We start from the raw sequence: 15,140 nt of genomic DNA, 5'->3' as shown, positions 1-15,140 counted from the left end.
TTTTATCTGATGTGTCATAGGCTTTGGCTATTAAAATGTAAGAAAAGAAGAGGGATGAAAGCAGAAATAGGAGACATTATGTGGCAGCAACTGAAAATTATATAAAAAAGATGTGTATAAAACTTAATACACTTATCCTAGTGTCTGCTTCTAATTTATGGAGGAACAATTGTACATAACCTCCCACAGTCTGAGTTCTCCTTTTAGACTCTAGACACTAAAACAACTACATACAAACTGTCTGAATAATTTTTGAAGTCTTTGATGGGACTTGCAAAAGTATTATCTTATTTCTTACATACTTAATAGCACTTTAAATTTGCTGCCTTTTTTAATAACAAGGAAATTTTCAGATCTGAAGGTAGAATTTCAGAACTGCAGAAAGTTCCAGTGTAGTCCATGTGACTCTCACATGATCCATTATTCTGTAGCTAGGGAGCCCCCATTAAATGCAAGGAATCCAACAACTCTGATATTGATTCTGATGGATTTTGAGTGCACGAAGGCAGGCAACATTCCTCCCAGGGTACTGGAGATGTGGAGGAGAGGAGCACTGCTCTTACCACATACAGCTGTTTCCAGAGCACGGCCCATTCCTGCAGCGTCGCTGTGACTTCAGTCACCACAGAATCTTCAAGAGGAACAACTGTTTCATATTGCCTGTAGAAAAAAAGGGGGGAAAATTAGGAAATGTACCCTGGAAAAGGTAGGAAAAGAAATGTGACAGCACTGTAATTTGTAGAAATCCAGAACTTGAATTTGTTCAACACAAGGAGAATATCTTAAGGGGATCATTTTGTCTGTTGTAAAACTGAAGCAACTCCAGAGTCAAAGCTACTGTTCCTCCATTACATTCCACAAGATTAAGCTTATGTGAAGCATTTCCTGGTTACCTGTTCTAAAGACAACTTCTACTCAAGGTCAAAGAAAACTTTTCATTACTGGAACATGTTTAATTAGCTTGCCTGTAAAGTGGGGTCCTTCACAATTCGGGTCCCTTCCTTAAGCCAGTCCACCCCTTTCCCCCCCGCTTCAATAATGTTAGCCAATATCAAAACTACCCAGAATACCTGCTGTCTACTAACATGCCCTATCCAGGAAGGTTTTTCAACATTGCAGATGAAATCTGGGGGATCTATCCACTAATCAAAAGAAACAAACTTGTTCCTTTGTGCAAAAGATTTTCCAAAACCATTAAAGGAGAACCACAAGAGTGGCTTGGACTGAAGGGGACTTCAAAGCTCATCTCATTCCATCCCCTGCCATCGGCAGGAACACCTTCCACTGTCCCAGTTGCTCCAAACCCCACCCAAACTGGCCTTGAACACTTCCAGAGATGGGGCAGCCCCCATCTCCCTGGGCAAACTATGCCAAGGTTTCACTATCCACAGCCTAAAATGTCTTCCTTAAATGTAAACCCATCATCCCCTGCCTGACTCCTCCAGACCCTGCCAAATGCCCTCTCCCCATCATCTTACAAGCTCCCTTTAGCTGCTGAAAGGGCACAAGCAGCTCTGTGCAGTGTTCTCCTCTCCAGGCTGACCAGCCCCACCTCTCCCAGCCTCTCCTCACAGCAGGGGTGCTCCAGCCCTGGGGACAGTCCCTGTAAGTCTCTAGGGTGTTTGGGGAGGGCAGGGGCAGTGAGCAGGGATGTGTGGTGTTCACTACCTGCCAGCTTCAACACATGCTCTGTTATTTCCCAAGTGCTTGTAATGGCACTTGAAATATATTCTGAAATAAAGGATTTTCAAACAAAACCTGAAATAACCATGCCCCTCCAGTTCAGAACTGCATTACATTCTGTTGTGTCAATTGGTGCACGAGGCTTTGATACTTTTAAACAGTGTATCAGCTTTCCTAATAAGTACCTGAAATGGTTGCCCTTCACAAACTCTAAACTAACATCAAGGACTAATTAACTACACATCCCAGGGAACTGCTCCTTCCCCTAAGGGGAGTACACACTAGGAGTGGTTATTCCATGCAATATACAGCGTTTTATTACACCCCAAAATGATGAGCATCACTATTACAGCTGCCCTTACTGAGGCCCTTTGGGAACAAATCTACAATTCAAGACTATCAGAAGTCACCTGTTTTTCTGCAGGTAGTTCACTAAGAGCCATTTAATACATTTTATCTTCCACATTTAATTTGTTGCCTCAGGTCACTGTCTGAAACACTGCAATTACAAATCTCCCCTCAGCAGCCTTTATCTGGAATATGCAAGTAAAAGCAGCAGTGAAAACACAAGATATTGATTTCAGGAGTCTCAGTCAATCTCACAGGAAACTGCAGGTTCCAGAGCCCCCAGTCAGTAACTTCCCTGACGTGACATTTCCACCAGTGTTGTTATTCCCATTAACTGAAATAAGCCCACTGCCAGCAGCACATGAATACAAACAAAGAAAAGGGCAGAAGCTTTCAGCAGTGCACTTCAGTGACTCTTTGGGTGAGGTGGGGAGGGCTGGATCCTTTGGAAAACGTTCAAGGTAACACAGCTATGACTCTGAAAGTCTGTAGAAAAATGAGATGGGCTGTCTACTGACTGGTGCCTCCATAAAAAATAGGAAAATACAGTATTTTGCCAGTGAGACAACAAGCAGAAATGGAAAAATATAAGTAGAGCTCTTTAAATGCATGTGTTTCAGATGAAACCTCGAAAGTTACAATTTTATGAGCCAAAGGAGAGTAACCACCAGACCTGATTCTTGCTATATTAAAACAAACAAGCCACCTCCCAACTCCATAGAATTACATTTAATTTTCAAGCCCTCATACACAAAAAAAAAAAAAACCACAAACTAAAACATCTCTAAGTTTCGACAATTATTTCTTTGTTTCCCTTCTAAAAGATAAAAAGCACTGCAACTTCTGAAAAAGAAGGAAAAATACTCACCCTCTGTTACTGACAATTGCCTTTTTCAAGTGAATATAATTTGCAGGAAAAATCCCCTGCAAGAGAAAAAATTCAGTCCATTAGAAAAATACATTTGCAGTTTTCAGCATTGGTAACCTAGGCCACAATAAATAACTGCCAATATATCTATTAAGAACCCTCCAAACAACCATTGTGTCAAAGCTGCCAGTCAAAACTCTACATTGAGATTAGTAACAATTGGCTGTTTTAGTCTGTCTTAGACCAGGACAGCACACTGGACCAAACCTCCACCTGGGAAGATCAGAAAAGTGGCTCTTCTGCACTTGGCAGCACAGCATCTGCAGCTCCCAGAGCAGGCTGATGCTGATTGGGGATAACACAGACAGAGGCTTAAAAAGACAAATTAAACTAAAACTAAAAGCCCACCATCAAATTTGCATTGAACCCCCAAGGACAAAGTATTCTATTACTTACATACCCTGGAGCTGTCAGTTTTTCTCCCTTTCCAAGGAAAAGCTGTTCAAACCCATTGGGACACCTCCAGTAATTTGCCTTTTGCTGTTCCCATGAGGGCTGGACTCTGACCTTGCCTGTGCCAGTGTGCTCTTGTGTGTTGAGACATGGGGAAACGAGGGAATTTAATCCAACCTTTTCCCAGGGTTCCACATTCCCTGTAAAGCACATGGCCCTGAATCCTAACAGCAAAATCTGTCAGTGTGTAAGAACAGCAACCTGCACTTCAGTGGGAAATACAGAAGCAAATTGGAAAGCTTTGGATTAAAAACCAGCTGACAGCCTCTGACAAAAATGTCAGCAATCAAGTGTGGGCTTTCACTTTTTAGAGCTTTAAAACCATACAATTTTGAAACAAAAAGATTATTTTGGGGGGATTCCAAATGCTAAGGAAAAATCCTTCTTGTTCATAGGCAGGACTAAAATTATAGAAGGAAAAATGCTAAATCTAGAAGGAGTGGCTTCATCAGGAAAACAGTAAATGTGCTTGCTTTCAGCCACATGAAAATTCAGGAAGAAAAGAAATGCTACCTCACTTCCTTGTTTGGTTCACTTCTAGCTAATGCTGCTTATTTCTGGTGTCTAAGAAACCAGGGAAGGTTTGAAGGGCTCTCCTATCAAAACTGAACATATACACAAGCAAAAGTACCAACACACACAATGACTGCAGACATTTCATTAAAAGAGCACTGTACTCATGTCAGTGTAATACAGGTAATTTTATATTCCATGTTACATGGGTATTAGGCAAACATGGGGAATCTTTAAATACAAGCAATATTTAAACCAACAGAAATAAAAAAAGTGAAGCTCATATAGAAGCACCTATTGGCATGTTTGAATACAAACATTTAAAAAACTTAGATGTCCTCACAAACACAATCATACCAGAACAATCAAAAAAGTTCTCTAAGAGCAAAAACAATGGAAAAAAATGGTGAATAACCAAATCAAATGGTTAAACTGCAAAAATTAAACTGAAACACCCCCAACAACTTACAAAATCCTTTTTCAACAGACTTTTTTCAAAGTTGTCTTAGATTAATAATTCAATTTATTAAATGTGTTCTTTAAAATGCTGCATTTAAGCAATGCAATATCACCCACCTATGCTTTTCTTAGGGGAGCAGGGTGGAGAGGATCAAACTGGATGAGATTTATAAATGTTGAAAAAATTACATGTTACATGTCAGGAAGGTTTCTGATCCTTTGAGTGATTAATGAGTATCACCCAATTTACAAAGAAATCCAATTCTCCCACAGGAAAAAAGTTAGAGAAGAAAAATGAAAAGTTTACTGGATTGCAACAGTAAAATAGATTTAATCTGCCATTAGATTAACACATGTATTCATGCTTACCTTGACACTAGGCTTCTTAATGGAAACACCTCTGTACCAACCTGAAAGCAGATAAAACACATTTATAATATTTGTGGCACTGCTGTCTTTACACAGAAGCAAACTGACTGCAACTTTGCAGTTACTGAGATCATCTGAAAAAACAGCTGTGCCTCACATAGGTGAATTTTTACAGTATTTTTTTGTTAGGGCCTTTGGTAAAAATTACTTTTGTTTTGCTCTGCAATAATGACAAACCCTTAACAACCCAAAGCCTGGAGCGGTCTGTCCTGAGCTGGCTGCTCCGCGTGTGCCGGGCAGGAGCGGCAGCAGCTCAATCCCTGGCCCAGCCTGCCTGCACCACATCAGGGGCAGCTTGGGGCCAGCAGAGCCACAGGAACATGCTGATAATGATGCCAGGGCTGCATGATTGCCCTGCCAGAAGGCAGAGAGAGATGGGATGTGTTTTACTGTGGCATTGGCCAGAGGGCTGTCAGAAGGTGCTCCTGGGCTCTGAAAGGCGACTTTCATAACTGGGCAAGATCTGCAGCACCAGAGGTGTGAGGCTGAGAGGCTCCACTTCCATGGGCCCATCCCACAAAATGCAAAGAGGGGGAAAAAAAAAGAAAAGTGGGGGGGAATCCAACAGGAAAATGGATATCCCACTGGAGACATCTTCCTCAGGCCAAAAACAAATTACTGGGAAGGAGTCACTTTGGCCCAGGCAGCCACAGGTGAGCTCCTGACTCAGATGGGAGGAAACCTGCAGGGCTCCCACAGCACTGACAGCCTGTAGTGGACTCCTCCCTCATCTGTATGGCACAGTTTGGAAGCATGGCAAAGGCATCACTTCTCAATCACATTGGATTCATGAAGAATTTTTTTAAAATCCCTAATTGCAAGTTATATCTGCTGCTTAAGTGTTCCAAATACCAGAAACACTTATTTTGACCATGCCATCACTGCTGGAATAACTTTAAATATATTTTATGGATGGTTTAAGAACACATTAATGTACACACATGAAAACCATGCAGATAAATTCTTGTGTGGCCAGCAGAATTTGCATGGGTAAGTTAATATTCTTTTAACTGGTGCTTCAGGCACCAGCTGTTTTTTTCCATTCTTCAGTGAATATACAAAATTCTCAAGGTAATAATTATAGTTACTGAAGCTATAGCATTTTTAATCTAAAGAAAATTGCCCTCTAGCAATAAAAACAAATGGACAAAACAGACATTTTAAATTTAGTCTGAATGCTACTAGTTACTGACAGCCACTGCCTGTGGCAGGGCAATGGCCATGTGACTCCAAAGACAGAATGTTCTTCAGAATGCACAGTCCAAATGTGTATTTCAAACACGGAGTGTGCTCATACTTTCCCACTTGACAAAAGAAAACTCCATCTTTCAGCATTTCCAGTGCCACACTAATGCCCCTCTGACATTAGTGCAGCAGAGCAGAGAACCCCACTCAGTGTTTCAGTTCTCCCTCAGGGGCAAGATCATGGTGGAAGGGCTCAGAGAGAGGGAAAGCTGTGAATGACAAGCACAGGTCCAACAGGTATCTTGATGAATATTTCTAACCTTTGAGTAAGCCCAGTGGAGGATCTGAGGATCCTTTGTGAAAGCAGTAACTACAAAACCTCCCTGGTAACACCTTGTGCCTTACAGATGGTGTGTGTTTGATGGAAACACAGGTGGAGCCTTTGGTAGCTGCAGAAAAAGGCAGGCACCAAGCCCATGAGTTATTTACTGGAATAGTGGGCAGTGGGAAGCCTTTGGCAGACCTAGGAAGGGTTAAAAACCAGTGATTTAGATATTTGTGGTCTAGTATGGAGGCACACAGAGGAGCAGGCACACAAATTTGGGGAAATTCAAAGGGTCCAATTTCAAGCAGGTGAACAAGATCCAAAGTAAAAAAGACAACTGTATTTCACTCTATTCCATTTTAAAAATGCATAGACAACAACAATATTTTTAACATGTTATCAGTTGGTAGTTATATTTCTATTTATTAACCTTGGAGATAAATACATTTATGTGGGTGGGTGTGTGTATGCACCTACATTTATTTCTTTACTTTACAAATATCTATAAAACTTATCTGCAGTGGTACCCAGAATCTTGAAATAGGAAATTCCCTCGTCTTTCATTCAACTGCTCTAAAAGCAGGGACTGCTTCTTACACCAATCACTACAGAAGAGCACTTGCTCTTTTATAATACAAATACAGTTATTCAGTAAGTTATTATGATTAAAAATAAGCATTCAGAAGTATAGCAACTCTTTGAATCTTTGTCAGCCTTGAATTCTCCAGTGAGTATCTGAAATCATAGCTCACATCACTAAAAGTTTTTGTGTATGTGAATCTTTTCAACCCAGACAGAAAAATCCTTGCTGCAGACAATTATGCATAAACTATTCAAGAAGTGAAGCTGAAACAGCAACGGATCTCCTGTGACTCTCACAGCAGTGACCCTTATTTTGTGTGGGTTAACATTATTTTATCCAGTCTGTCTACACAAAAGAATCCCCAGCAAAGAACGCAGAAGTAGAGGACCCTGTTAAACAACCACTTAGACAAGAATGCTTAAAAAGCAACTGCTATTTTTTCCCCTTTTAAGGGTCTGCTTTGCACATTTAGTGTGGTTTTTTGCATAATTCACACATGCAAGAGCTGCAGCACAGACCATCTGAATATTCAGATGAGTTTCATAGTGTGGAGTTCCAGATGTTATTATCAAAATTAATCTATCTTTTTATACACAAAGTCCATGGTAAAGGCACCTCAGCCAAAATGACAGGATGGAAGGCTTAAAATACAAAACCAAAAAAATTCTGTACAAACCATTTTCTCTGTCTGAGGACCTTCTTTCTCAGCAATTTGAAGACTGGCATGAATTGCTTTTGAGGAATCATCCTCAAAACTACCAGCAAAGGAAATATTCAAAGCCTAATTATTTTAACACTGTAAAGACAAGTTGGATTATCCACTTGCTTTTCTGTAAAAAACCTGCTCCTTGGAGATCATGCTTTTATTTCCCAGTTTTAAAAATTTCCCAGAAATAGTTGAAAAATACCATGACTGCTTTCAGCAATATACAGTGTTTAATTCCCTTAGATTTATCCCATCCTAAGCAAAGGGATATTTTTTTCCTGAGCTTGCATCACGTTCTAATTTACAAGACCTGGTAGTATAATTACAATCTGCCCTCAGTGGGTGAGCACAGCTTAGCCCATCACAGCACTTGGGGTTTTTAAAAAAGCATGGGATTGTTTACAGCAAGCTTCTTTGTGGGTAATTTTCTCCACTGCACTGCAAAGCTCTCATTCAACAGAATTTTTATAAATGTATGTTACTAGAAAAATTAGCATAGAGAAAGTGACTTTTTTGTGATGAGTTAAGTCAATGGAAAAACAAACACCTGAGTACAAGAAAAAGCATCAAGAGCAAAACACGGTTCTAGGCATGAGAGGCAAAGCAGAGCCTGCTGCAAGCACGCAGAAGGTCTGGGGAGCAACATTAACACTGGAGATGAAAAATTACTTTAAACTGAACAAACAAAAAAACACATCTACAACTTTGTGGAATGTAATTTGGAATTCAAATTTGTGGATCTGGGTTTTGATTTTGTTCAGTACTTCAGGAATAAGGTTACATTATTCCACCTCAGACTACAGTGAAACATGTACTCTTACTGTATCTTGTCAACCTACTTCTCACCAGACACGTTTTACAACACTTGTTTGAGCATTAGGATAATTCTCCTTTTACACACAACTTCAATCACATTCCTCATTGTGAATAAAGCAGAGCATTAGGACATTCGATTTATTCACACACAGACATCTCCAGCCACATAGGAGCTATAAAATTTACAATGGCATTTTGCTTTAGGTACAAAATACAGCAAGATATATTTTTAAAAATCCCCCAAACCCATACTTTTTACATTTTTTCTGATATTGCTAATCTACTTAATAATTAGTATTTTCCACCTGTTCAGTGTTTCTAAGTAATTAAACTGATACGCTTAAGAGAAATGCATAACAGTAACACTGAGAAAATACAGTAAAAAAAATAGACACTGATTCTGTACTTTACATGATGAAAATTCAGTGTAAGACCCAGTTACAATACAACAATCAGGTCAGGGTTCAAGATTTTCTGGACAGATGGTTAACTTCAAACACACTGACCCCCTATCAGACTGGATTAGTGCCAAGAGCACTCAGCCTTTCCTACGGAAAGTGGGTCAGAGTAGGTTTTATTCAAGTGCTTTGATTTGATGCATCATGATTCCAAAGAACTTATTAAAATCTGCTAGATTAAGATATTGGTATATTCTTACATGGAAAATGGGGTTCCTTCTTGGACATCACACTTACCTTCACATTTCTCCAGGATCTGGACAGTTTCACCTAGTTCCAGGACCAAGCCTTGCGGAACAGTTCCTCGGAAGCTGCATATCACTAGAGGGTGGGGAAAAAGAGAGAGAGACATATGAGGCTTGGATCTTTGTGTGAATTTTCTTCTAAGCATAGCCCTTTAGCTCACTCCCTGCATAAAAATAGCTCTTACATAGCTGCCCAGAAAACCCGTCAGCCAACTTTTCCTGGTCAGGTGTGTTTATTCTAGCCCTTATCGGAAATTAAGCTCAACAACAACATAAAAGCTGAGCTTTAAAAAAGATTGTTAAATTAAGCAAGGCTTTTAATCACTTTAATCACCAACCTCTGATTTATATTGCATATAAAGATTTCCTTGTCTCACAATTCTTACTCTACTCCACAACCCATCAATGGAACAGGCTACCCAAAATGCAGAGATTAAAACAGGAAATCAACTCCAGCAATTACTTTTTTCCAAGTTGAAATTATTTCAAATATCATCTGAGTATCTAATAGACTGCAAAAATCCTAAAATACCATAGATTCTATTTATGCAGACAATGAAAGAATCCATAAGAATCTGTACTTTTCATAAGCTCTATCTAACATGACAATACATCTTATTTTCCCAGGTATCTTTAATTTTCATTAACCACGGAAAATAAGAACCTATCTTAATGTTTCAGAAAATACTAATACAATAAAGAAAAATACTAAATGAAACTAGATTTTTTTAAAAATTTTTAAAAATTCACAGTGTATAATAATATATTCTTCAGCTATATTTATCAAAACACAAGAGGGGCACGGACATGGATAGTTCCCTCAACATGAGATGTTAGAACAAGGGGTGAATTGCAGGTAAGGTCCTACCTGCCCCCAGACCCAGCATTAAAAACTCCCCCAGGCACAGACTGAATGCAAGCACTCCAGTAAAACTTGCTCCAGGTAAACACACACTCAGGAGAGCTCCCCTGTAGGTCACCTCCACAGCCCGGAGCATTACAAGTGGAATTCCACGAGCTGAAACAGTGACCCCCAGTGGGCACCATCCTCTTCTCCAAGAGAACACTCACTCCCCTGGGAATGCAAACACTCCAGCTGTGGTGAAGGTGCTCCCATGTGATGGAGGCACATTTCACAGAATATTCTGAGTTGGAAAGGACCCACCAGGATCACTGAGTCCAACTCAAGTGAACGGCCCATAGAGGGATCAAACCCACAGCCCTGGAGTTCCCAGCACCATGCTCCAACCAGCTGAGTCCAGCTCCTCCCTAAAGATCCTCCCATGCCAAAGCCACGAATCCCTTCTGACTGCACATGAAGCAGACAGGCTGAAGCCCTGGGGAAGAACACCATGGAACCCAAGACTCCCACCTGCACCATGTACCACGAGGTAGGTCTCTTGAACCTTGAATTTCTAAGAAATAATGAGAAACGCAGAGACAAAACTTCCACCAGAACAAAACTGCATTTTAACCCTTTGCACACACTTCATAATGGGCTTGGGAAAGGAAGAACAAACTACACCCATCAGGCAAACACCCAGATGAGGCCAGTACAAGAAAGAGTGAAAAAAAGATCTAAAGGGAACCAAATGGCATCAAATGTTTGCATTTCCCCAGTGAGACTCAATGCAGGATTTAATCCCAAGAGTTAAGAACTCAGAATTTCATCAAGAAGCCTAAACTGCTCTCTCAGCTCTTAGGGCCCAGCAGAAGTCACCGTCAGTTAAATGAGGCTTTAAATTCTTGTTTACATCAGAGGCGGGAGAAACACAAGAACTGGCTCCAGACTGGAATAATGCAGACAGCATAATCCAACAAAAACCAAGCTCATCAGCATTCTGGATCCATTCTTCACCCATGAAGAAATCATAAATATGGATTTCAACCAAAGAAAAACTACTGAAAGCCTCTCCCAAAGTGCAGGAACACTGACAACTGAAATGATGAACTGGCACGACAAAATCAAACCTCCAATGGTTTCTCCTTTGGTTTTTTTTTTGCCTCTTCAGTATTTTAAATAGCTGGATCCTTTAAATACAGAAAATGTTCTTTTTTTCTAATTTGCAATTTGACCAAATTAAGAATATACAAGTTGATTTGCAAAAAACTGCAAAGTCCTGTATTAAAATGTGATTTTTTTTAGTTCAAACCACCAAAACCACTAAAAAAATTCATATATGTCTCAAAAAGGGGAATTTTAAACAGCTTGAGTAAAAAGCTACCTTTGAAAACACCAGAAAACAAAATAGAGAAGTGTTAATACAGTAATTAGATATTCATTTAAGAGAGTCATTTTAGACACATTATTAATTTTAAAAATTAATGTAGGTATGATAATATTAAAAGCCAGTTTCCAGACCATTTTCATCTTTTCTGAACACACCATGGATCTCATGACAGAGAACCAGTCATAGGACATGTGGGTGTTACTGGTTGTAGACAATAGAGTAGTTAAATCATGGAGGAAAAACAATTCGACTGGTCTTATTCAGCCAAGCCCAACAAGAAACACTAACTCTGAAAAGTATTACTGCATGCTAACATTGCCTTAGAAGCTCTGAATTAACAAACAGCAGCTGACTTCCTATGACAATTATTTACTGTATTAAAAGTACTGAATCAAGGATGCAGCTGGGAAAGAAATTACCAATTCTTTGGCCATCAAATATCTACCTATTATGTCATAATACAGGTGAGTCTGGAATAAAAGCTAAAGGACAGGTACCAAGAAAAGACAGTACCACAGGTTTTTTCAATTGCTGATAGAATAATTTTTTAAAATATGGTCAGGAATGGTGATTTTAATTTAATATTTAGCCTTACAGAAAGTAATTCTGATAGATGTGTGAGTTTACAGATACAAACTGTCCATTTTTAATAGGATTCTACTGGTCACACAAAGAACATCTGATAGAAGGACTCTATAATATGTAATTGGCTCTTCAGAATTCAGAGCACTCTGTTCATAAGTTAAACAAAGCTCTTTTCTTAGGTCTACTTCACTCAAAAAAAAAAGACTAAATAAGCAAAAATTACAAAACAGAAATTAACTTATTCCATCAGCTCTAGATACAATCTTGGTGATCACACTCAATTAGAAAATTAATTCTAATACAAAAGTAACACTCCCCCTTCATTCTCAATACAACAGTATTGAATCTAATTCCTTTTGTAATCATCAATAAATTATGTTAGTCTCTTCTGTTTGACAATTTTAATAATCAATCCATATGATTGGTGAATAGCAATACAGGTATTATCAAAACAGTGGAAGCCAAATCTCAAGAGTAAATGATTTTCTAGACACACTAAATTGACATCAGGAAAAATTAAAGAATCCAAGTAAACTGACCCAATAGACCAAACTGTCTTGCTAAACTGTGTAACAAGACACAATTTAACACTTCTGAAATAAGAAAGAACAGTAAAACCAACTCCTGATTATAACAGAATCATAGAAATATAAGGCTCTTTTATAGTTTGATTTATTATTCCAACAATTACTTCCAAAAAAGTTATGAATGTTACTCATTCGTTAAGCTAAAAATGCACTGTGTAAGACAATCTTATTTATAGAGTGCCTTTTAGGTACACAGTTCTTCTTAGCAGCATTATTGAAAAATATGATCACAAATATAAATGAGAAATACAGAGTAATTCAACTATTCTGAAGAAAACCATTTACAGAGAGGACTCTGACAACTGATTTCTTTCCTTTCCACAGAGAAATTCCTTACTCTACATGATCACCTACAAACTGTTCATCAGTCCATAAGCTTCCATCATTTCTTACAAGATCCATGTCCTCAGTCACCAGAACACACAAGTAACACATCATCAAAACAGGCACAAAGCAAAGCTTTTACCCACCAGTTTACAGATCTGACTGATCCCTCTTGGGCTCCAGGACACACTGCTGAAATATTTAATATCCATTTTCAGATATGAAGCCCCTTGCTATCATTCAGCTCTATTAGGAGGTCACAGTTCCCCTCACAAAGTCATTTCAGCCAGCAGTTACAGCCAACATTTGCTAAAGAAGAAAGCTTTGAAAAAGCACCACATGCCATGTGATCCAGGAATTATCTCCAAGACTGAAGTCCCTTATCTGTGGTACTTAAACTAGACCACAGCGAAGGAAATCCTTCCCTCTTCACCTCTGGAACTTATCAGTAAGAAAGGCACAAACCAGCTCACACAGGCAACTGACTCTCATGCTGTACCAGAACATATGAAGGGATTGTGGGTACAACATGTAAGAACAGATGGCATTGGTATAATGGTTTCAAAAGTCAGGGGTCCAGGAGATGACAGATTTTTCCTTGCCCATGGATAAGCCCTGACACAGTAGAATATAAACACCTGCATTCCAAGTCACCAGCAGAGGAGAAACCGCATGAAAAGATAAACAGGACCTGTTAAGCCAATGCATCTTTGCACACCTTTGATTCCTCCTGTGCCCCACCTAAAGCAGCTCCTTGCTGTGTGAACAAAGATGATCCAATTGATACAATTCAGGCGGTTTTACAAACTATGTTCTCTAACAGCCCCTGTCAATAGCTCTTGAAGAAACTGCACGTTTGCACAGATAAATAATCAGCAAAGTGATGTGAAATAAAAGAGCCATTTCTCTTAGCGAGGACAGATTGAGCAGCAAGCTCTGAAGGGATCTCTATTGGAATCCTTCCTTTCCTTTAAATAATTTTAAAAAGCTCATTGTATACAGAAACTACAAAGTTTATAAGGCCACTCAGGCTATTCAGAGTAATAAAGAGCTATAGATGGACCCAAGCTCCACAAGCAGAACTGGCAGATGAGCAGTGTTCAGTTCACCTGCGTGGCATTCCACGAGGAATGAACAATCCTCACCTCACACACAAAATCACCATCTCCTCCCTTGCTAGTGCCACACTGAGTGGAACCCTGGAATGCCAGTGCTCAGCCACTGTCAGAGACCACCCCACATTACACAGAATATTGTCTTGGGGAAAAAGGGAAGACACCATTACCCACAGTACCACATAAAGTTCCCAATGAACCCCATGTGCCAGTTTTCCCCTTTGCCAAAAAGGACTGAACAGCATAAGAACAGGTAGAAAGAAGTGAGAGAGAACAAAGCAAGGACTGAATAAGGACTTTTATGTGATTGTTAACCAAGCTGGGACTTCTGTACCAGGAAGGCTGAAAGGGTGGAGAGGGGATAACTGACAGAGGGTGCACAGGGAACTGTTGCTATCCATCTCTTCCAGTTCAAAAAGCAGAGCAGTGTCAAATGAAGCAGCAGAGTTCAGAACTTAATTAAAGTACTCTTCCACACAGTCCACAAACTGTGAAATTCCTCATGAGATTCTGTGGGTGACAGAAATTAAATAATCATTCAAGCTCCAAAGTCAACAGACAAATCCATGGATGTGCCCCAGCCCAGGAAGCAGCGGAGCCTGGGGAAAGCTCCACCCCCACTGCAGCACGGCCAGGCAGGACACCGGGGCTGGGATGGGGCTGCAGGGCTGGGATTATCAAGGAGTCACCGCCTGAGCTTCTGCTGTCCGGTGCCAGTGACTGCTTTGAGACCTCATCTGAATACCAGGATGGCAATGAGGAGAGCACAACTCACAGAGAAACGCTGAAACAGATTTCACCTGTGCCATTGTTGCTTTCTGCTGCCAGCCACACAGGTGGTTTCATTTTTGCGGTGATATAATTTAAAATGTATCTTGCTCTTATAATTCTTTCCAGTTCAGGTTCCCGTGTCCCAACCTGCCCACCCAGTCTCACCTGGGCTGCAATGCTGCCACTGATCGTTTCTCTTCTCAAATGGATGTCAATGCCCTGATAACCACACTAATAGAAATGTGTCACATTTGTCTCATCAACAGTGGGAAAACCCAGGACAACAACAGGGAAAAGCCAGAGAACTACCCAGCCCAACACATCCAGCTGCTCATTTCCTTAAAACATCTTTTTTTTCTTAGCATTTACTCTAAGTTATGCAATGAACTGACAGGG

General features: G+C 39.9%; 1 protein-coding gene across 10 annotated transcripts in view; it reads right to left on the bottom strand.

Annotated features, from left to right (window-relative positions):
- Nucleotides 1–15,140, bottom strand: part of DOCK3 (dedicator of cytokinesis 3) — a 181,216-nt gene that overhangs the window by 152,856 nt on the left and 13,220 nt on the right. For 9 of the 10 annotated variants that reach the window (XR_007778606.1, XM_050979181.1, XM_050979182.1 and 6 more), the window contains exons 2-5: nt 9,124–9,207; nt 4,754–4,794; nt 2,900–2,955; nt 564–660 (exon numbers count right to left, since the gene is read on the bottom strand). Coding sequence is in view for 8 of the 10 variants with exons in the window: in XM_050979181.1 (XP_050835138.1) it covers nt 564–660; nt 2,900–2,955; nt 4,754–4,794; nt 9,124–9,207 (278 nt within the window). In the remaining 2 variants the exon portion in view is untranslated. Of the gene's footprint in view, nt 1–563; nt 661–2,899; nt 2,956–4,753; nt 4,795–9,123; nt 9,208–15,140 lie in introns of those variants that run through there. The other variant, XM_050979188.1, reaches the window with a different exon arrangement.

This window comes from Serinus canaria, chromosome 12, assembly GCF_022539315.1.
Source record: "Serinus canaria isolate serCan28SL12 chromosome 12, serCan2020, whole genome shotgun sequence".
In the NCBI taxonomy this organism is placed as follows: Eukaryota; Metazoa; Chordata; class Aves; order Passeriformes; family Fringillidae; genus Serinus; species Serinus canaria.
This window is presented reverse-complemented; position numbering and strand designations above follow the sequence as displayed.